Source organism: Mytilus californianus, unplaced genomic scaffold (genome assembly GCF_021869535.1).
Source record: "Mytilus californianus isolate M0D057914Y unplaced genomic scaffold, xbMytCali1.0.p SCAF_2, whole genome shotgun sequence".
NCBI lineage: Eukaryota > Metazoa > Mollusca > Bivalvia > Mytilida > Mytilidae > Mytilus > Mytilus californianus.
In genome coordinates this window covers 88,558,185-88,580,403 of record NW_026262668.1, presented here as the reverse complement: position 1 = coordinate 88,580,403, position 22,219 = coordinate 88,558,185, and the positions used below count along the sequence as shown (strand labels likewise).

The 22,219-nt window shown below is 32.9% G+C and overlaps 1 protein-coding gene across 1 annotated transcript; it reads right to left on the bottom strand.

The window, feature by feature from the left end:
- Positions 1-1,586: 1,586 nt before the first annotated feature.
- Positions 1,587-21,969, bottom strand: LOC127727718 (solute carrier family 28 member 3-like). Its single transcript, XM_052234832.1, has 11 exons — positions 21,853-21,969; positions 20,667-21,058; positions 13,909-14,053; positions 12,299-12,490; positions 11,665-11,826; positions 10,193-10,318; positions 9,553-9,683; positions 8,922-9,090; positions 7,757-8,029; positions 6,825-7,005; positions 1,587-1,825 (listed from the first exon to the last, which is right to left on the bottom strand). The coding sequence occupies exons 1-11, from the start codon at positions 21,967-21,969 to the stop codon at positions 1,806-1,808; spliced, it is 1,908 nt and encodes a 635-aa protein (XP_052090792.1). The 3' UTR covers positions 1,587-1,805.
- Positions 21,970-22,219: the final 250 nt, after the last annotated feature.

The following is a 22,219-nucleotide window of genomic DNA, read 5'->3' as shown; positions in this document are numbered from 1 at the left end:
GTGGGTTTGTGTTGCTCAGTCTTTACTTTAGGTTTTTATGTAGTGTTTTGTGGAGGATTGAACGCTTACACACACGTTTACCTCCCCCCACCCCGTATCTGAATTTTCAGTTCAAGTTCTACTAATGACACCCTTTGTGTTGCTCATGGAATGTAGAAATCCGACGAATAGTTGTAATTGGTTTAACTTTTTTAAGTTTTTAAAAGAAACAAAACAAAAACACGAAAACTGAAATTCATCATCAGTAATACATGTATCCTATTGCAGTCAACTTCGTTATGATAACGATGGTCAAACTTTCCAAGTAATTACTTCAATATTACAATTCTGGACTTATATTTAATCGTCTTAATCAGACATCAATCTTGTATAAATGATTTTTGCTAAAAACACAAGCTGTTGGACATTGCATAAGCATGGTACATGTACAGGTGTTTCTGAAATGTTCCATCATAAAGTTGTAAAACTCCAAAACAAAAAATGTAGTCATTTCTTAGTCTGTTTGTGTAAAAAAATGTTGTAGGTGCGTTAAACATGTTTGCAAACTTTAAACTTTCCCTTAACAGTGGTGGTGTAACAGCACAATCTTAAAACAAACTTTAAAAAATCATTGGCAATTAAATCGCCACTAAGCGCAGAAACAACTAAAAAACAAAAAAGAAATTACTGGTCTAAGAATTATTGCAGTCATTGAAATTGCATCTGTAACTGAACTAGAGAAAACATGTCATAACACGTCTAAGAACAGTATGTCCCTGTGCGATGCCATAAGATAAGCATCAACAAAGCACAGAAGTTTGTTACAAACTCAATACATTTATTGTTTTATTGCTAGTCGATTAACGACCAGTGGGTAATATTTTATGCATATTCGGGAGGCGAATTAACAATTAAAATAATGGGTAGTAACTGAAAAGTGGGTCGCGAGGGATGAAAGGCGGAACATTTTGACTGCAATTGATAAATGAAGGTTTGTTTGATAGGGGCATCAGGCTACCTGTGCACAAATCAAAGAGTTGTTTCAAGGGTTTTTTAAACGTGAAGATAGCGTGGCATGTCACTTATTATTACAATTCAGAAGGAAGAGAAGACATTTACATTTGTCTTCCATAAACAAACGGGTTTTTTTTTAAAACACAGATTTAAAAAAATGTTATCGACCAGAAAATTTTGCATTTTTTGCGGTTGTATATTTTACAGAACTTTTGCGATATAACTGTTTTTTATATTGTGGTAAAATATTTGTATCTAAGTTATGCATTCTTTTCTATGATTTTCATTACATTTTTACTTGCCTATTTCTTATCTTAAAATTGAAGAGTAGTTGTGTAAAGGATAGAGTAAACAATTGTTTTAATGTACTGTGTGAATAGATGGACTTTGATTGTATATGCTCTAACATATCTTCTAAAGTTATACAATCAAAATCCGATTCCAATTTTCCTTAGAATAGATAGATTCATATTTATACTGAATGTTACCATACCTATTGTGACCATAATTACATTGTATTTCCAAATGATCATCTTCTGTGTTAAACTGTCCAAAAGATGTTTAAATTGTATTTTTGGTTCGTTAATGTTTTAATATTTTCACAATACAAGAATTTTATACTTGAAACTTCCTATAAAATGAATATTTAAAGACTTTTATTACTAATGTTTATATACATTGTAAATAACAAACTAACATAAAACGGAAAAGATAGTTTTTACCACTGCTTCTACCTCAATAGATCGATTTTAAAATTATTTCCAGTCTGTTTGATTAGTGAACTCGTAGCGGAGGCTGTAACTTAAAAGGAGTCATCCTTTATAAAGAAGGCCTATCAAAAGAAAACATGAAAAAGAAATAAAATTTTGCATATATCTCAGAGAACATTATTAGTGAATCGAAATGTGTTCAAATTCCTTTTTCTTCTGTTCATTTAATATGCTTTTTTGATGCGCAATTGTAGCTTTCACTATTGGTCGTATATAAAAAAAAGAACACAAGTTCGGCGTCAACAGCTGATCTTTAATTGTTTCTGTTAAATGTATTCACAACTTTTATACAGTCGGGATGATTAAGAACTTGTTTATAAATACACGTGTCTATTGCTAAAGACTGCATGTTTCCCTTTAGATGTCTTTTGGATATTTTTGTCGTTTGGTTGCTGTCTCATCTTATACCCTACATCTCCTTTTAAGGCTAACCTATTTTTGACCACTGGTCAATGCGGTGTGTGTCGCATATGAAGTGAGATATTTCTGCATTTTTCTATTTTCTTAAATCATTTATTGGTAACCAAATGGAACAAATTTAGTGTACAATTGTTATTTCAACAGTAACACGTACATTGTACTTTGATTGTTCAAGCAATAATTATGACATTATTTACATTTTCAGTCTTCAGTTTTCTATGTTGTTTTGGGTATACTGTTGTTTGTCATTTTGTCTTTTTCTTTATTTTGCCATGGCGTTGTCAGTTTATTTTCGACTTATGATTTTGAATATCCCTTGGTATGTTTCGTCCCTCTTTTACATAAACTTAGAATTGTGATATCGATTTCAGTGCACCCGACTGATATATTATATGCTCTAGAAAATAGTTTGCTCGGCCAGATTAACTAAATCTTTAAAAAGCCTAAAACATAACTTAAGGAAAAGAACAATAACCACCCTAAGTCAACTTTGCCTGCGGAGTAACAACCAAAGCTTTACTACACTACACGTATATGATTACTAGCGATGATGGAGACATGTCCATACTGAAACACAGGTACGGTAACAGGGTCGATGGGGATTTTCAACTTAAAACCAGTCATACAGTGCTTGGAAACTTAATGTAAAATTGGTTATCCTATACCAATCTGTAAATTTATTCATTTAGATATTCATCTGCCCAAGAGTCGTCCTTTTTGTTTTCTTGTAATCTTGGAATGTAAAAACAGTTCTCTTTTGACCAATAACACCCTGTTTTTTTTTAAATCTAGAATTGATACAATTTATTTGAAACAGATTACTTTCAAATACAGAAAATGATTTATAGGAAGTATACTAACACAACACAAAAACTAAATTCCAATTGGGTAATCCTTTTAGAAACATTGTTAAAGTAGAAAATCACCGGTCAGATTTGTGAACTTGACGTCCTGAATATGTATGTATTGTGTAATGAATTGACTTCTCCTGCTTAAGTTAAAAATAAAGTGTTTCTCTCTGTATGTAAATGAAAGAAATGTCTCAATAGAGATTTCAAATAAAATGACATTACTCGACATAACCAACCTATCTGATCGTATCTCTGCTATTGCATTGAAGGATGACGGAGGAGAGCATAGACTGCATTAATTTTTGGCTCGTTGAATACACATACTTTGTTGGAATAGATGCTATTTAAAAATTATAACAAACTGCTACTTTAATTCTTTACATATTTTGTTATTAAATTTGGGATGATTTCATTGACAACAACCTTTTAAGGGAATAATTCAGTTACCGGTAATCAAATGCACCGATCATTACTTCGTCATTTCACTTGACCCATATATTTATCTCTCAAACGATGAATTTTTAAAGCTACTAAATCAAAGTTAAGTTGAAAAAATAGAAATAATGGAATCTGAAGCGAGATCATATTCTCATTTTTGATTTAAAAGTTATAAGATTAAAACAGGAGTTTCTAACACGCCGGAATGTAAAAGGTGTACACGACTTGCTTCTTTTTTTTTTTTTTAGCATACTTCTATATTTTTTTTCTAAATACTTTTGTCAGAGGTAGAAATTAAGACCACTGTTGCATCTTTCTGGTAGTACTTTGATCAGTAGAATTTTATCAAATGGAATTTATGAGGAGACATCTTCAAGAAAATATATGACTACACTTTACTGAATCAGTTAATGTTTTTATATCTTGTGTTTATAATGATGCATGGAATCTCGGAAAAGCCCGTACAAACGTATGCGTAATTTTTTACCGTCACTGCTCTTAAATTGTTTTTCTAAAATGTTTGGCGTTTAACTTGTACAAATACGTATAAAAACGAACATGTACGGAATATTTGATTAAAGTTTAGTTAAGTAGGATGATAATTTTAGTTTTATGACCAACTTATGATAGCAAGGAGATATTATATTTACTGGTCTGCGCAGCCGTCCGTTCTTCCGTTCTGTTCAAAATATCAAACGTTTGAAGTCATATACCAAATTAGAGTTTGACCCGGATTAAGTGGTGCACTGAACATGGAAATATGATCATGTGAAGGGGCACGGTGTCTTAAGGCCACACATTCTTGTTGCAAATGTTTTGATTAATACATGTACATGTATATGTATCTTCCATATTCATAACTGTCTCTTTGGTCTTGTGGTAGCGCGCTCGCCTCGACAGCAACCCATCAAGGGTGATCGGGGAATAGGAATATGGTCACTATTGGTCTTGTTCCGATCGGCAGTTAAACCATTGCCAAAGTGGGGAGTCCGTTTGGTTGTGCGGGATGTACAATGTACGCAGTTCCGTCCGGTCAGAGTGGGGACTTTAAATCCGATGCCTCTTGTAGAGAGAATGCCAAGCTCTCTGCACGTTAGTTATGCTTGAAATTTTGGCAATGGACGTTAAGCAACCAACTATCAATCAATCGTCATTAGCGTAACTTGAATTTTATTTCTGGTGAGGCAAATGATTTGAATTTTGGCAGTCAAAGCCTCACCCTGGTAAAAAAACGTCAATGTCAATAGGGAGTGGACGGTTAATTGAAAATATGAATCGCAAAATATGTGTAGGTGATCATACTCTTGATAGGTCACACACTGGCAAAAAGAACCTGTCATTGAAAAATCCAGATTTGTGGAGTTTATTAATAATTTAATAATATTTCTAGTGCGCATTAAATCAATATATTTCAATGAAACTGCTGGTTGAAGATTTAATTCTCAGTATTCAGTTACCGACAGGTCCTGATCAAAACAAAAATAATTGACAGAATTATATGTATGACCTCCTCTAAAATGCATTTGTACAGATTGGGCAATATTAAGTTTAAGATCCACTATGTCTTTTAACTTTATACGTTTAGTTTTTGTCAAAAAATGGATGATAATAAATTGGGTGAACCATAAAGTCTTGCTTATATTAACCAAGTTAGAAGAAGTACTACATAAAATGTAGGAATGCCAAGTGTCTGTTGAAAACTATGTTTACCAAAAGTAACAAGTTCGTTGTAAAAAAAAATCAAGCATCTATTCATATCAGTTTCACAGTTATGACCTCTTGTTTGAATCAGTTTTTTTGCGAGGTATACTTTGTTCTTTACTTAAAAAAGATATTTGCATCTACCTTACATGAAAGAAAGTTTTCAAGACGTAAATATGAGGAAAGATTGAGTAAAGAGTAAAACAGTCAACGTTTAGAACCGTCGTCACTCAGTAGTATACTTTATACTATGAAGTACACGGTATATAGTTCGCTTTGTCTGTCTTTTTTAATGGTCAAAAAATTGATGAGGCGCTTGCCTCATTGCGTCAATGAAAGCTTCACCACTGCTCGGGTGCGTGAAGTCTTGGGCTCGATCCTAGCCCGTTTCAAATCAAAGATTAGCTGCCTCTCTACCAAGCACGCAATATTTAGGAGTTAGAGCATTGATTGATCGGTCCGGAGTCAAAATCATGTGTCTGGGTAGGATGACATGTCTTCCTGCGGTATAATACAAAGTCTGGTTCATCTTCATCTTCTCGTCCTAAATATGCATATGTAAAATACATATGCAATGAACACTTATATATATGGCCCTACATCCTTCAAATGTATTAATACTTATATTTAATGTTCCACTTCTAATGTTGCCTATATCCCCATTTCAAAATCCTGGGCCCGCATCTGGCAACGAAATCTTATTATATTATGATGTTCAATGTTACGTACCATACAAATTTCCGTTAATGATTTATTCAGTAAAATGAATTCGGTGACCCCCTTTTAATTGTTTATCAATAAAATGGATAAAATATAAGTAAATTTACTTCAAGAGATATAATAAAAATTGCCTTGAAATGTCTTTTGTATTTGGACTCTGACAGCATTCCAGTTAAACAAAACAATACAGAACAATCCCTAATCGAACACACTTTCTAAAAAACAACCTATATAGGGATTTTTTTAATCTATACATTTTATAATAAAGGAAAAAAAGAAAAATACTTTTGTTTAGAAATTAAATGGAAGTGATAGTTTTATCTCAATTTTCAACTTTTATAAAGAGACAGATTCTGACAAACTCTGGTTTCGATATTTCTGAAATTGACAGAAAAATATCCTTCTAAATGTTTCCCCCGCAACAAAATTAATAAAAAGATAGATAAAGAAAGACAGAAAAAAGTATAATGTAACGTTCATCTGCAAAATATATTGAAAAATAATTGTCATAATCAAAACCATGAAAGATAACTCTAATCGTACGTATGATAGGTATGAGATACGTGTGTTTATACGTGATCTTATGTCAGTGAAAATAAAGGCGGGAATCTGGAAAACCACGTGATAAATAAAATTGCAAGATTTCTATCATTTTTCGTCTTGATGAAATTGTTTTATATGGAAGAAAATTCCAGTTTGTGATTTTAAAAGTCTTGGAATTTTTTGTTTAAACTTGAGCGACGTTTTTAATCAAATTCAATGGTTGACAATAACCAGTCCCATTAGGTCCGTACGTCGAGTTACGTAAGTATGTCATTTTATTGGAAATCTCTATTTACAGTTTAAAATCTATCCAATAAGCGTTTCACCCAACGGTTAATCATATACAATTGTGTTGCAAAGGCATTTGAGAAGTCATCATCAGTCGTACCTGCAATACTTCCTGTCAGGAAACAAGCTGCATTCCCCGTTATCATAGCTCTCAGTATCATACCAGTGATATCAGCTTCTCTTGATGGCACCAAGGCACTCAATGCTCCAAGTAGAATTCCCATTGATCCAAAATTAGCAAATCCACATAAGGCGTAAGTCGCAACGACTTCAGATTTGTCCTTGTGTAAATTAGAATACATAAAAACTACAGCAACAAATAGGTTATGTTTAGAACTAGCATATTTTCTGTCTTAACTTAATGTTGTTTTTTAAGTTGGTAGTTTATTTCAGTATTTTTTTTTCTTTTAGATTATTTATAACTTGATATTGTAAACAGACACCTGTCTATTGTTGAAGGCTGTACGTAGTCCTTGTTTTTTGTGTTCCTGTATTTTTTATGTATAACCCAGGTCTCCTGTTATTTATATAAGGTAGTCGTAGGTTCCTATCGCAGTGGTATCTGAGATCATGTCAAGATTCTTAAGCAAATAAAACACAGCTGAAAGGGTGATTGACTAGATCATAGCCCCGAGAAAAGTAGGTTGAAAACATTTGTTCTAGGGGTAATAATCATATCTGTCACCCGCGTAGCTTTGTGTTAATTTATTATACTGAATACCCTTTTATTATTGTCTTTTTAGTTATTGATTTTTGTATTGTCAGTTTTTTATAAGTTAATTCGAGCAGGCAAAATGAAAACATTTGTTACCCGCTGGACCATGTGTTAGAGTCCTTAAGATGTTTTTTTTAATATTTTTTCGTTGTTGTGTTGCTGTCTCATTTATGCATACCCAACGTCTCCTTTTATTCATATCTGGTAGTCGTAGGTTCCTACCGCAGTGTTAGAATAGAATCTTAACCTCGTATTACTGAACAGGCATTTTTAAAAACATGATGTTTAATTATGATAATAATAACAAATGTGTTTACCGACATTATTCCTAGTTCCAGTGTAATGTTTTGTGTCCCATTGTTATATATGACATCATTATTATTCCACCACCAATTTAAACTGCTGCTGTTGTCAAATGCGATGAATTTTGTTAATTCTTTTCTATTGCTTATAATCTTTGCCAAGTCAAAATAAGCTATATATTCATTTGTGAATGTCTTCTTAGCCACAAGTGTTGCTACTTGGCGACAATCTGGAACATCTGCTCCCATGAAGTATGCAATAGGATAAAAAAGGTAGGAACACATGAACTAAAAAAGATAATACTATTATATATATATATATATATATGCAATGTATCAACATAGCTTTAACGTAAAAGTATAAAACCATTGAAAAATCAAAATATATTTAGTAAATTGAAGTAAAACAAAATTATCCAATTAATTGCCTGTTGATAAGTTTTGTTTCCGTTACATTTTTTTGGTCGTCCCCTTCTTAAAAACTTCTACCGTCCCACTTCCAAACTGAAGATTTTTGCGTGAGGTGTTATTCGAAAGATGTTTAGAATCAAATTGTAAAACGTTCTAACTGCTTTTTTTATTCGAAGTTGTGTGCTGTTCTTAAAAATATTGTGTATAAGTGTGAAGGTCGACCACCTCAATATCACACAAGATGATTGCAACAGTTAATTATTTCGGGTTAGCTCATTTTATAATTAAGAATAGAGGGTTGCTGCTTACAAGGAAGCTATTGAAATCATCTCACTGAAAATTTTAAGGACGCCATCACGAGTTGGTTGACCGTTATGACATATATGTTTTACATATGACGTGGGATATGTTCCAATTGTCGTTACCACAATCCCGTCTTCTTATCCTCGAATGATTCCTACCATATTAGACTTATCACCGGGTTTGTACTTACACGAGCAACACGACGGGTGTCACATGTGGAACAGGATTTGCTTACTCTTCCAGAGCATCTGAGATCACCCCCGGTTTTTGGTGGGATTCATGTTGCTTGGTCTTTAGTGTTCTATGTTGTGTTTTGTGTACTGTTTTTTTTTTCTTCGTTTTTCGTATTATGCAATGTCATTGTCAGTTGGTTTTCGTCTTGTGGGTTTGAATATGCCTTTGGTATCTTTCGCCTCTCTTTAGCATAACAGTGTAATGATAGAGCAGATTTTAAACGATTATTTACCTCTAAAGTGAAATCGTCTACTCCAACTCTTTCTCCGAACCAAATCAAGGTAACGTTGACAAATTCTAGTAAACTCAAAAATGCAATAACATTGACAACAATTGCAGCGACAAGTTTTGCTGAGACTGTGGCTCCATGAGTAGCTGCATCAAAAATATTCCTATCCGCACTATAAGAAATGTTCAAAATAAAGAAAAATAAATTCCCTATGTAAACAATATTGTAAACTAGAAAAAAAGACATGCTTGAATTCCAAATTAGTTTTATCCTTTGTGTGTGTGTGTTTTCCCCCCAGCTAGGTTGCTGTATCATTGTCATACTCCACATCTCCTTTTGTTCATTTTCGAATTGTTTTCAGTTCAGATATTTTTTTCCACTTCAAACACTTGATTATAATATCATTGCAATATATTCTTATATCATCATAGAATACTTTAGAAACCGTCAGAAAAAAAAACCCAAAGCATGAGTTATACAGTGAGACATAGAAAAATATTGTATCAGCTTAAACAACTTTTGTCTTTATAAATTTCGTTGCTAAGCCTCAGAGCTATCGTTATTTACATTTTTCTCTTTTGATTGGCGCAATATCATTCTCATAATGACTGATGAAACATGGGTATTGACTTACGATTTGGCTATTTTAGAGTAATCAGTTGTAGATGTATGGGACCTGTCGAGTTCCGGGTATGACAATTTAGACAATGCCAATGCTGCAGGCGCTGACATCACGGATGCTGTTAGAAGGTGATTAGCAGGTACCTAAGAACAAAAACTTTTAACTGTGATCGGTAATTTGTATACTTCATTAATGATCAATTTGAAAGTGTGTATATTATTTACGTTATAGCTGAACATTTGACTTCAATCTCGTACTTTATTTGGCCTTTTTAAAGTTTTTGATTCGAGCGTCACTGGTGAGTCTTTTGTAGACAAAACGCGCGTCTGGCGTACAACAATTTAATTCTGGTATCTATGACGAGTGTATTGATACATGATTCCGAAAGGGAATAGTCACAGGTGCAAAAATATCAATGCACTTCAAGTCCGTGTCGTGTATTCATTTAATTGTATTCGATATTTCGTTTATTAATTTGTTCCCTTTTTGATAATAGTGCAATGTACTTGATGCTGGTTATTTCCAATTCATATGAATTACTTATGCGCTAATACATAATGGGGAATACAAAGAAACCAATCGTAAATTGTTAAAGTAACTAATTGGTTTCAGTTAGTGAAATATATCTCAGTAATCACCCATATGAACTTACACCAAAGCTAATGTAAGCTCCAAGTACACTCCCTGCTATAGTTGCAAACCCTCCAGTCAATATAGCATGCAGTTCAGAGTTCGTTAGATCCTTGAGGAATGGTCGTAACATTAGTGGTAAATCTGTCTACAAAATGAACAAAAATATAATATTATGACAGTTTATAGCGCTATATACACTACAAATATAGTCTGATAAGGCCTAAGACCCTATGACGTATCATCTTGACTAAGGCGACAGGATCACCATTCAGGGAATGCATGACTTTCTTCAATACCCTACACACTAACCGGAATAATAGACATTTGAGGTCAACATAAGATCTAAACAATTGGTAAGTGTCAAGCTAAAATCGTTCTGAGCATATAACATGTTACAAAATTATCAATAACTACAACCACATGTATCTGCTACCAAAACCAAAGTCATTTAAAACAACTAATAAAAAAATCATGTATCTAAGACTAAAATACTAATCAGTACAAATCCATCATCCAATAGATTAAATTTAATGTCATTAACAGTCAGAGAAAAACATGATCTTCTGCAATGCAAAAATATAGGTATCGACATAAAGAAGGACCGTGAATGTTCATAGGTGTACAGCAATAATATTTAGTTGCTTAAATGAGTTTTAATTTATTGATAGCAAAATCAATTTTTATACTGATAAAAACAATATTCAAAGATCTAATTACAGTGGTAAAGGGGCATTAGCTACGATTTAGACAAAAGATAGAAATATTTTTGTTGTTGTTTCAAACATTTATAAAAGAAATAGTGACTTCAGATATCCGAATTTCATCAACTTATCAGTGTATAAATGACTTGATTTGCCTACAATGCAATACAAAAGATGATGTTATGGAAGTATTGATCTAGCTATAATCTTCAGTTTCGCCTGTTGGTAACGGACTTGAAAGTCTCCCGTTTTTATTTCAGAGCATGTATTTGCCCTTAGAAATTCTACACTTATACCCGGTATTTAAAAAATGATGTGTATGTTTAACAAGTCAGTGACTCCCCCCTACCTTTTACAATGAAAAAATCGTTCCTCTTATACTTTTAACTTTGAAGAACTCGATGAAATTTCTATGATTTATGGATTATATTTTCCTCGGATGACCGAGGAACTTAGGTAGCTGCTCCAGTTGAAAGATTAAATAAACTACAATGTCAGGCCGCAGAAATTTAATAACCAAATACTTTAAAGTTTGGGGCAATCTTGATAGTATTTTCAATTATTAATATTCTTCAAGAGCCCGAAACGACTTGATAGAACCGTCTGTATATCGTATTGAGTTCATCGAAAATGTTTGGCATATGGTATTTTCAGAAACCATACAAATAAATGTTTACTTCGGACAGTGTTTATCAATCAGAGATATCTGTAGCCATACACACACATGCTCCTATCCTAGAACAAGTATCAATAGACCCGATATAAATATAAATATTCTCAACCAACATACCATTCCAAGGAAAATATTTCCTGCAGCACTAAGTGACTCTGCCGGTCTTGTTCCCATACAAAATCCAAGGAATCTTCCCGCATGTTTAATCAGGAATGGTATAACACCAAGATAGTAGAGAATCGATATAATTGTTGCCATGAAAACTACTACTGGCATGACCTAAAATAAACCATTTTTTGAAATAAAGGCAGGGAAATAAAATAAAAGACTTCTGTAATAAATTCATTGGAATTCCTAATGTATTTGTAACTATAGAATTCGTTTAAAGGATGGATTATCTTTACCCGTTGTGGTGAAGTAAACAGTTGAAAGACTATAAAAAGTAAATTTTCATGAAAAATATGGTTTCAACCGGAATTAAGCGATATCCTACGAATTTAAAATATGTTATTTTTCCCATTAACAAAAACAAAAACACACAGTCGGGCTTCATTATACACAATATAAGAAAAAGAGTTAAGTAAATACCAAGGGAACAATTAAATACCATAAGTCAAAGAAAGACATATAACATTATGACAAAAATAAAAAGGGCGAAGTAAACAAAACACTGCACTAAACTTGGGACCCCCCAAAAAAGACTAAAATATGAAGATTGAAGTTATTCCATTACTTCATTATGCACACATACCTTAAAAGCAAACAAATGTTCAGCGAACACACTACCAAAGACAAACTCAGCACCTACATCACTGTACACCAGGAACTCAGTTACTCTATCACCAACCCACTTGAAAGCATCGTATCCCCATTGAGTTTCTAATGTAATCAGTGCAAAAATAAACTGTAATGCAAGTCCCCAGAATACTGGATGCCAGTCTACCTATAATAAAATATGATCTGGAAACATTTACTTCGAAAAGGATACTTGCAACAAAATCCTATATGATTGTTATACAAATATTCTCTCTTCCTGATTGTTGCACATTTCTTTACTTAATTTGAATCCAGACTAACTGACTTGCATTCTTCTTCTTTGATATTACATTTTTATCCCAATCGAAAGAGTTTCAATTATCTTTGCTTCAGAAATGATAGCAATTAAAAAGACGTGAAAAAAGCAATTGCAATGTAAGTATATGTAGGGAAATAAGCCACCACGGACCAATTGAAATTCTTCAGTCAAAAAGACGAAGACAAGACCATGGTCGAAAGTAAATATTTTTATACTTCAACTTATACGTTAATAGCTTCCTCATCATAAATAAGTCTTTGTATAGAGGATACAGCTAATACATCTTCTGTATATGGAGATCTGTCTGGAATGTAAACCGGTAGTATAAAATACGCAATTAAATAAACTACTGCTTGCAGTATGGTGTTATAAATATTGCTTTTAAAATGTACAACGGTAAATAAATTAAACATGGAGTTTAGGTTCAGTAGTATTTCTACACCTAAAAAAAAATGTCTCGTATGTTTATTTTTTTTCTCTTTCATTTTATAAATGAAGTTGAACAAATTTAAATGTATTTGTAAACTGATAGCTAATCATAGCACAAACCTCTGCAAGATTTACTGATGGGACATAGAAGACTATTATATAAAGAGCTATTCCAGCAGCTGCAATCAGGTTTTCAGTGTTTACAGGGGAGGTGATATTTTGTCACTAGATTTCCCACTGACCTGTGCATGGTTTACTGATGTGACATAGTAGACTATTATATAAAGATCTATTCCATCAGCTGCTATTAGTTTTCAGTGTTTACAGGGGAGGTAATATTTTGTCACTAGATTTCCCACTGACCTGTGCAGGGTATACTGATGGGACATAGAAGACCATTATATAAATAGCTATCCCAGCAGCTGCTATCAGTTTTCAGTGTTTACAGGGGAGGTAATATTTTGTCACTAGATTTCCCACTGACCTGTGCAGGGTATACTGATGGGACATAGAAGACCATTATATAAATAGCTATCCCAGCAGCTGCTATCAGTTTTCAGTGTTTACAGGGGAGGTAATATTTTGTCACTAGATATCCCACTGACCTGTGCAAGGTTGTGCAAGGTTTATTGATGTGACAAAGAAGACCATTATATAAAGAGCTATTCCAGCAGCTGCTATCAGTTTTCAGTGTTTACAGGGGAGGTGATATTTTGTCACTAGATTTCCCACTGACCTGTGCAGGGTTTACTGATGTGACATAGAAGACCATTATATAAAAAGTTATTCCAGCAGCTGCTATTAGTTTTCAGTGTTTACAGGGGAGGTAATATTTTGTCACTTGATTTCCCACTGACCTGTGCAGGGTTTACTGATGTGACATAGAAGACCATTATATAAAGAGCTATCCCAGCAGCTGCAATCAGGTTATCAGGATGATCAATTGCAACGTTAATGATAACATATACCACAATAAAAATAAACACAGCTACTTTCAATATCCTGAAAAATAGAAGAACGGTGTAGATTATGAATAATACATAACACAAAATTTGTTTTTACATTGCCACATACGAGAGGTCAAAAGTCAGGAATCTCGTCAGTGGTTGTTGATGTATAGTTTTAATTTTTCTTACACTTAGAAATTTAGGACTTAACTTAATATGCTTACTTGTCTTAACGCAGAGCTTAAAGATTGTCGTACATGATTTTCCCATCTTGAAGACCCTTAAATGACTTAATTTTTGGAAATCTGTTTTTCGCTAGCTCTCTTATTTCGTTTATTTATAGTGAAACTATGGGGAGACATTTACTGGTAGGTAAATATGGACTAACATGACGGATTAAGTTGTTCAGTGGTTGTCGTTGGTTCATGTCTGTCATATTTGTTTTTGTAAGTTTTTTTTTATAAATTAGGTCGTTAGTTTTATCGTTTGAAATGTTTCACATTTTGCATGTCAAAGGCCTTTAAAAACCGCATACTTAGTATTGGTTTCTCTCATTGTTGAAGGCCACGGTTGCCTAAAATTGCTTGAATCCACTTAATTTGAACTCTAGTGGATAGTTGTCTCATTCGCAATCATACCACATCTCCTTTTTTACATCGCGATGACCTTGAGGTCATTCCGATGTATTGCTATCGCCTAGATTTCCATTATGTAAATTAGTTTTGGGTTTGTAACCGATCTATAAACATGATAAATATGCGCACATAAACGAGTGCAAAATAACATTCCTTATCGTTTGATATAAATACATCTCTTCAATGAATACTGATAAAAATATTTTTGTTTACAACATAAATTAGTAATATGAAAATGTTTTGTAGTTAGATATATATATAAATAAGTAAAAAACCATTGATAATATCAATGCACACTTACCGAAAAATTGTGTTAAAGCATGCGGAAGAATATCTCAAAGAACGTTTTGCGACAATACCGGCAAGGACCGGTAACTCTGTAATTGTTTTTGCGGGAAAATATGAATGCCTACTCGTATCCAATCTTAGAAAAATCGAATTTTTACAGAAAAGTGTCCACCATGCACTTGCATTGCACTATTATTAGAATAGTAGAATAGAATGATATACAAATGGATGCAAATCATATATATATGTAACTGTTATTTTAATATAATATATAACAACAAATCAGTGTATACTGATTTGTCTCACTACAATATAATAGTTATTACGGTGAAGTTGAATTTCCTGTCATTTATTCATTATCCACGCACGAACTTGTCTCAGAAAAAAATATATCTCTGTACATTAACCTCAGTTTCAGGTAAAGAGATATGTTGTTTTTTTCTGAGACAAGTGCTTTTGACCATCCTCAAGAACTTGTGGTCATCCGATGTTCAGTACTTCAGTACTTTGATTATATTAACTACGGCACCAACATGAGTAACGTTTGCCGATCACAGACTATCCAAATCGTACTAATCACAAGTGGAATTAATGTATGAACATTTCAAAGAATAAATAGTGAATTAGTAAATAACATTTTCCAAAGCATTACAAAATACTCAGACTTGAAGTAACCCAAATAATTTTGTTAGCGTCATTTCAAAAGGGAGGTGGGTGTAAATCACCCTTTTTAAGTCACTTGACTTAAAAAGCCAGCTTGGAGTCTTTAAATATTGGCTATGATCATGCATACAACTTTTCATCAGACGTGTTACGAAAAGGTATATACTCGACGCTGAGGTTGACAAATTAGATTTTAAATGTGGGGACTCTGTCAAAACATTGATTATCGATTAAAACAGGTAAAATTCAATTTGAGTGATGTTAACCAGTTATCCTACACACTTCTTGTTTCATCAAAAATTTAGAATAATCATTTTCTGATATCATTGCTTATGATCATAGGATGGGAAAGGTGTACGTGTTTGCGGGGGAGGGGGACAATGGTTTTTTCTAGTATGCAATTATATTTGAACAAAATCAAATAATAAGCCAGTTTGATGTTTTACTTTGTTAATTACGATATCAATCTGTCACTCCACTACAGAACCTTGTCCTGCATGAAATATTTGTCACTGGACGAAAAACAAACAACATTCAATCAATCTCTGCAAAACCCGCACAAAGCTCTACAGTCTGGTTGATTTTTTTTCGGATGTCTTCATAGGCTTCCACTGTCTTTGAAAGTTTTTAAGCGCCTAATAGCGTGTTCCACATATACCTGAAACCCAAACGACAATTGCAAGTTTATTTTTTACATTATATTCTTTCTGCTCTTGTTCAACACGTAGCTTTAAGTTTATGGCGCCAATAGAGGATAACGAACGGAGAACGACATGCGGTATTTTTATTTTACCTAAAATGACAAAATCCCGTGGAAATCTAATGTCATACCTGGCAGTAAATTAAACTGTTGAGCATCATCCTGTTAACCTAGGAAACTACTGCGTGTGAACCAGATATGATTCCTATTGTCCTCATAAACCTGTGTAGGTATGCAATGCCGGTATCTTGAGTAAAATTGCACCCAAGGCTCCGTGTCTGGTCCGAAAATGGCACGAAAATTGCTGACAATTACCGCTAACGCTTCGGGCATTTTATGCTACCCTTCCAAGTAGTTGTCGAGGATGTGCAACCGGCGAAAAGCGACTCACATTTTACATAGCACCCTTACAAGGGAATTTACAATTTAAGTTTAAACTTTTTTGTTTTTTGTTTTTTGTTTTTGTAAAGACTTGGAGTTACAGAAATAGACAAATAAAATACATGCATTAGAGTGTATATGACAGCGAGTACTTTTCGGACTGTTTGAAAGGCAGGTCAAATGGGTAAGACAATTTCAGACCTCAGAAATTACAATGCGGAATGTTTTAAAACTTTGAAGGAATATGTTTAAGATGTCTTTTTCGTTGGGTCGAACCAGTCACATTTTACATGAAAATAATATAATATAAGCGAAATTAATCTTTTCCTGAGTAGGTATTAACAGATTATTATATATAAAATCATTTTCAACGTCTAATAAGGACTAGTGAGGCCCTAGATGTTAGGACTTTATCACTCAAAACGGGTACCCTCTTATCCTGCTCGCCTGGACGTCACCCGACCGCAAGCTGAATTTCATAATATTGTATGATAAGTCTGTAGAACCCGTCCAAAAGTTCTGACAACGGGTAAACACACCTTTAATTAAATGTCCGTCACTATTGAGTTCAAACAAATTAAAAATAGCAAGTTGCTTTAATTTCTAAGGGTTGGCGAGGTATTTTTTTCTCTCATTACTCCTTTTTTTGTCGGCTTTCCTTCTGGATTTTATATCCTTTCTGCTATAACCTCGCCTCCTGTCAGTGTTCCAAAATATGAAAAGGAAGAAATATTATGGGGTATATTATTTTTATTCTTCAAGGAATATTTATTATTGAATATTTATTCAATAAGGAATATTTATAATGAAATTATCTATGATAAAGTTTTCAAAAGGACGTTTGTTAAAAGAAATAAATATACGCGGACATCATTACCAGTGTATATAAAGTGCGAATCCAGTTAGTTCATTTTCACTGTTGTATGCGAGTATGTCTATTGTAGAATAAAGGATGATGGGAAAAACTACGTTTGTTTACTTTTTGAAAATACAAAATAATAAATTTGAATGTATGTTTTAACAGAATTTCATTAGAATATAACTTTTTAATGTATAATAACATGATTAAAGTCCAAAAAAGTGTTATTTAAGCAGCAGAATCCATAATATTGATTACTGAATGCGATTCATTTTAACTATAGATGCGATGAATTATCACTGTAAGTGCAATCATTTCTGATGTGGAATTTTTGGAAGTGCGATGAATTTTCATTGTCGTTTTATATGATTATTCGACATACAACAACTGAAAATAGTTTTTAAATGACTTTAATATTGATGATATTTACAATTTGAAATGCAAGCTAGTCGTAGATGCTTACTTGAATATACACGGGTATAACCACGTTCATATCAAGAATATTCAAATATTGTTGGTGGGTTTGCTATTAGCTTGTCAAGGATCCGAAAATTTACTGGAGCAGAACATCCATGAATAAAACGTTTTTCTACGATGAATTTTCTTCGAAAAAGTTTTATAACTCGCTTAAAAAAGCTTTGAACATTTGTCACGCCGTGTCATACATATGTCTACCGTATTGATAGGCTTTTGCACAACGAACAGTACAAGAATGTACAACGAACGGTACTAAAGAAAGAAAACAAACTACAAAGAGAATGAATCGTACAGTGTCAAAATTCTGAGGTCAGTTTCTCAAGTAAATGTCTTCAAATCGAATTAAAACAACGGGTTTCTCATTCGTATTATGTATTTTAACAACAACAAAGCACAAAATACACGGTCGCATTTAGTGAAAGAGCCAACCAACTATGCTCTATTTGTAGTTTAATCAAGTTTGAGTTACACATAGTGTTTGTTTCGCGATGTTTACAAGTAATTCACAGACCTGTCTATTTGAAATAGTCACATGGTGTTCATGTAATATAAATGATATGCAATGCTGCCAGGAGCAGTAAACTTTTTTTTCATAAACATTGAATTCTTAACTGAACAGTTAGTCAATTAGTCTTTGGTGAAAATATAAGAACGGTATATCTACCAACATTGCTTTGCGATGTAGCGATTAACGTCCGAAATCAACTGTACGGCGGTCATACCCCGTGGTATAAAACCGTTTAAACATGTAACAATAAACTGTTTTTAATATTTCTTTGTATACTTACAATTGCGTATTGGTTTATTTGTAACACCGACTTATAAGAAATTCAAGCAAATTTAAGGTGACTCGACTGTTGCTCGAACTTTCTTTACTGTATAAAATTTATACGCAATGGCATGATAAATATCAATTATCCAGTCATCCAAGCGTCAGTTGTTTGTGCAAGATGAAAACGTTTCCACTCATTCAATCGTGAAATGAAGATCGTTTTGTGAATGCTCTTTGTTATCTCAAATGCATCCATTAGAGCTATTTTCCTAGCGCTTGTAGTTTAAAGGTTTGGTTGGCTTGCTTGCCTTGTTTGTATTAACATTTGCTCAGTCTTAATAACAATGCTTAGGCAACATTTACACAATCAAGGCCAACCACATCTTTTAATTACAAGCATTAGGAAATTAGCTCTAATGACGTTTAATTTATTAGTATGCGATGTAGATTTAGACCGAAACAGAAACTTTGCTTTTCCGGTGACGTGGATTGGCTTAACTGTCCAAGATATATGTATTTAATGATGAGGTGTCATAGGAAAGAATAAATTTTATCCTACATATAGATCAGGACAAATTATTTGAGAAAATAGAATTGAATATATTAGCAATAAATACCATGTTTAAGGAATTTATTGATATATTACCTCAGACTTTCACTCACTAAGTATGTATATATAATCAATCCTTCTGACTTCATAAATTTTGTAAGAGAGTCGGCTGAATTAAGACTTTATAAAATGAAAATTAATTAATTTCCTTCTGTGAAAATGCATCGCATATACAATAGAAATGAATCGCCCTACAGTGAAAATGAAAGTCTAGTATCATTATTCGACAGTAAACATGAATCGCATAACGAAAACAGCATAGTGGAATTTGATTCAATATCAACAAGCTGAATAACAAAACCTGTTTTAAGTTAAACAACATTAATAATTATGTTAAAAGGTACATTTTTCTGCAAATGAAACTTAACTGCTACTTTAAAATCTCTTGCACGCTCTGTTCGTGAACTATTCTTAATATTTATCTATTTGTGTATCAATTTTGCACCTGGATGGCTGTAGGCGCGATGAGAACCCGTCCGCATCTCATACCTATATCATGAATTTATAAAAACAGTACACATTATATATTATTTCTTATTTTATTCAAAAATCTTGAATTTGTCGTCTGTTTATTTATCATTCTACATCAGAAATTCATGACGGATACAGTAAAAATGACATTTTAGGATTCGCACATTACATACACTGATTACTATGCAGTTTAAACACAAGATATAATTGATACACAGGTAATTTAAATCTTTAAATCACTTTTGTGTTTTGATACGATACCCGCATTTAAAGTCTAATTTGTCAACCTCAGCGTCGAGTATATACCATTTCGTAACACGTCTATTAAACACGAATTGATAATGTTTATGGTTTATAAAACAGTTACGTTTTTATTGACAATACCAATATCTTGTAAATTTTGTACCGTATAGGCAAATTATTACATAGTATTAGATATTACACAGGCCGTTAGTAACTTAATATGGTATATACACAGTCAGTAAATTTATATGTGGCGAGAGCGTATAATTTCACTTATGCATGGACTGTATAATATTTATATCCTACCAACTATCTGATACCTGAAAAAAACAAACATGAGTTTCTTTTAATACTTTGTATAATAAGCAGATTTCGTCTTACATGGACCAATGTCAAGAACGAACATAACTCTTGTACACACCGTGTATTTTAAAATAAATATAGTCAGCACGTGACGTCTCACGATCAATTCAATTATCTGAAACCTACAGTCGGTAGGATATACATATATACGTGTAAAGCATTAAGGACTTCTGTAAAATAAATATTGACACTTCTACTTCACATACCACTTGAGATGGAACATAGCTCTTTCTGTACTAGAGCTGGTACAGAAAGGTACAAGTCTATCACGTCTCCAATTTTTTATATTGTTTTTAAATTGATTTGAAAACCAGAATCCAGTTATCATCATCAGACCAAAAACAGAACAAATCAGTAGCCTCCACTCCGGTTCTCCACCAAATTTGTAGTACATGGCATACGCTACATAAGATAAATATGCCAGAAGTAATACTAATTTAAAGACAAATTTTATAATTGTTTTGTTCTTTCTCAGACAAGCGTAAACCACCGACTGTATCTGTAAAGTAGGTTTGGAACAACAATCGGAATAACTCTCATGGGACATTTCGATCTGCATATGAACTTTTTCATTTGTAACAGAAGTATCATCATCATTCTGGAAAACATAAAAAAAGTGTCATGAGTACTTTTAATAAAAAATACTTTTCAGGATATATATATGCGGTCTTTTCGAATTCGCATGAAATGTATAGAGTCTTATAACAATTGATTTGAATTTGCCACATTGACTGCAGTTCATTGTGTTAATCTTTTCTGTATATCATTCATTTTTTGGATATTTTTTTCATGAACAGCTCATGTCTATTTTGATCCTAAACATGCATGAAATACTTGCCACTGGACGTAAAGCAAACAACAATCTATCTTAGCGCATTAACATAAAACTCATCAAAGATATCAGGCTTTTAATTTTGTACATCAGACGCGCGTTTCGTCTACAAAAGACCCATTAGTGACGCTCGAATAGAAGAAGTTAAAAGCCAAATAAAGTACGAAGTTGGAAAGTATTAATGGCCAATAATTCCAAACGGCTTTGCCAAATACAGCTAAGGTAATGTATTCCTAAAGTAGAAAACTCTTAGTATTTCGAACAAATCAAACTTTGTAAACAGTTTATTTATAAATACAAATTCAGCGAGTGAAAAAGATTATGGTTGGTAAGTTAGGAAATTGAACATATAGCAACATTTAATACACGTTTTACACAAAACTCATATAACCTGCTACTGTCATCGTTTGTAATGTTTACAAGAAAATGATGATTTGTAAATTGTGTAAAAACAACTTTGCTCTGTTGTTATTTGTTTTCATTTCATAATACTATTTACCAATATCTCATTATAATTATTTTTATTGCTATTAACGGTTTATGTAATAATAATAAGTTACCCTGTCAGTCTGAAATGCTTCATTTTGGTATGATAGTTGATTGACTGGAATCTGGTCGAAATCTGATCCATTAGAGTAAACATGGCTTGCTTTCACCGACTTCAGCTCAACAGCCATCTGAAAACATTGTATTAAAATTTTATTGACAAGTAATCTTGATTTTCAAACAGGGTTCGTAAGTGCAAGGAAAGTCATAAACAAATATACAAATGAAATATTGACTGTAAATTTATACATCCTGTTTGAATAACTGATCATAAAATCATAATCTATTGAATTTATTGTACATGAACTACTGAAAACCTATTGCGCAAAACAAAATATTACAAAATGTATACGAGCGGAAATTTATTTAGAATTAATTCTC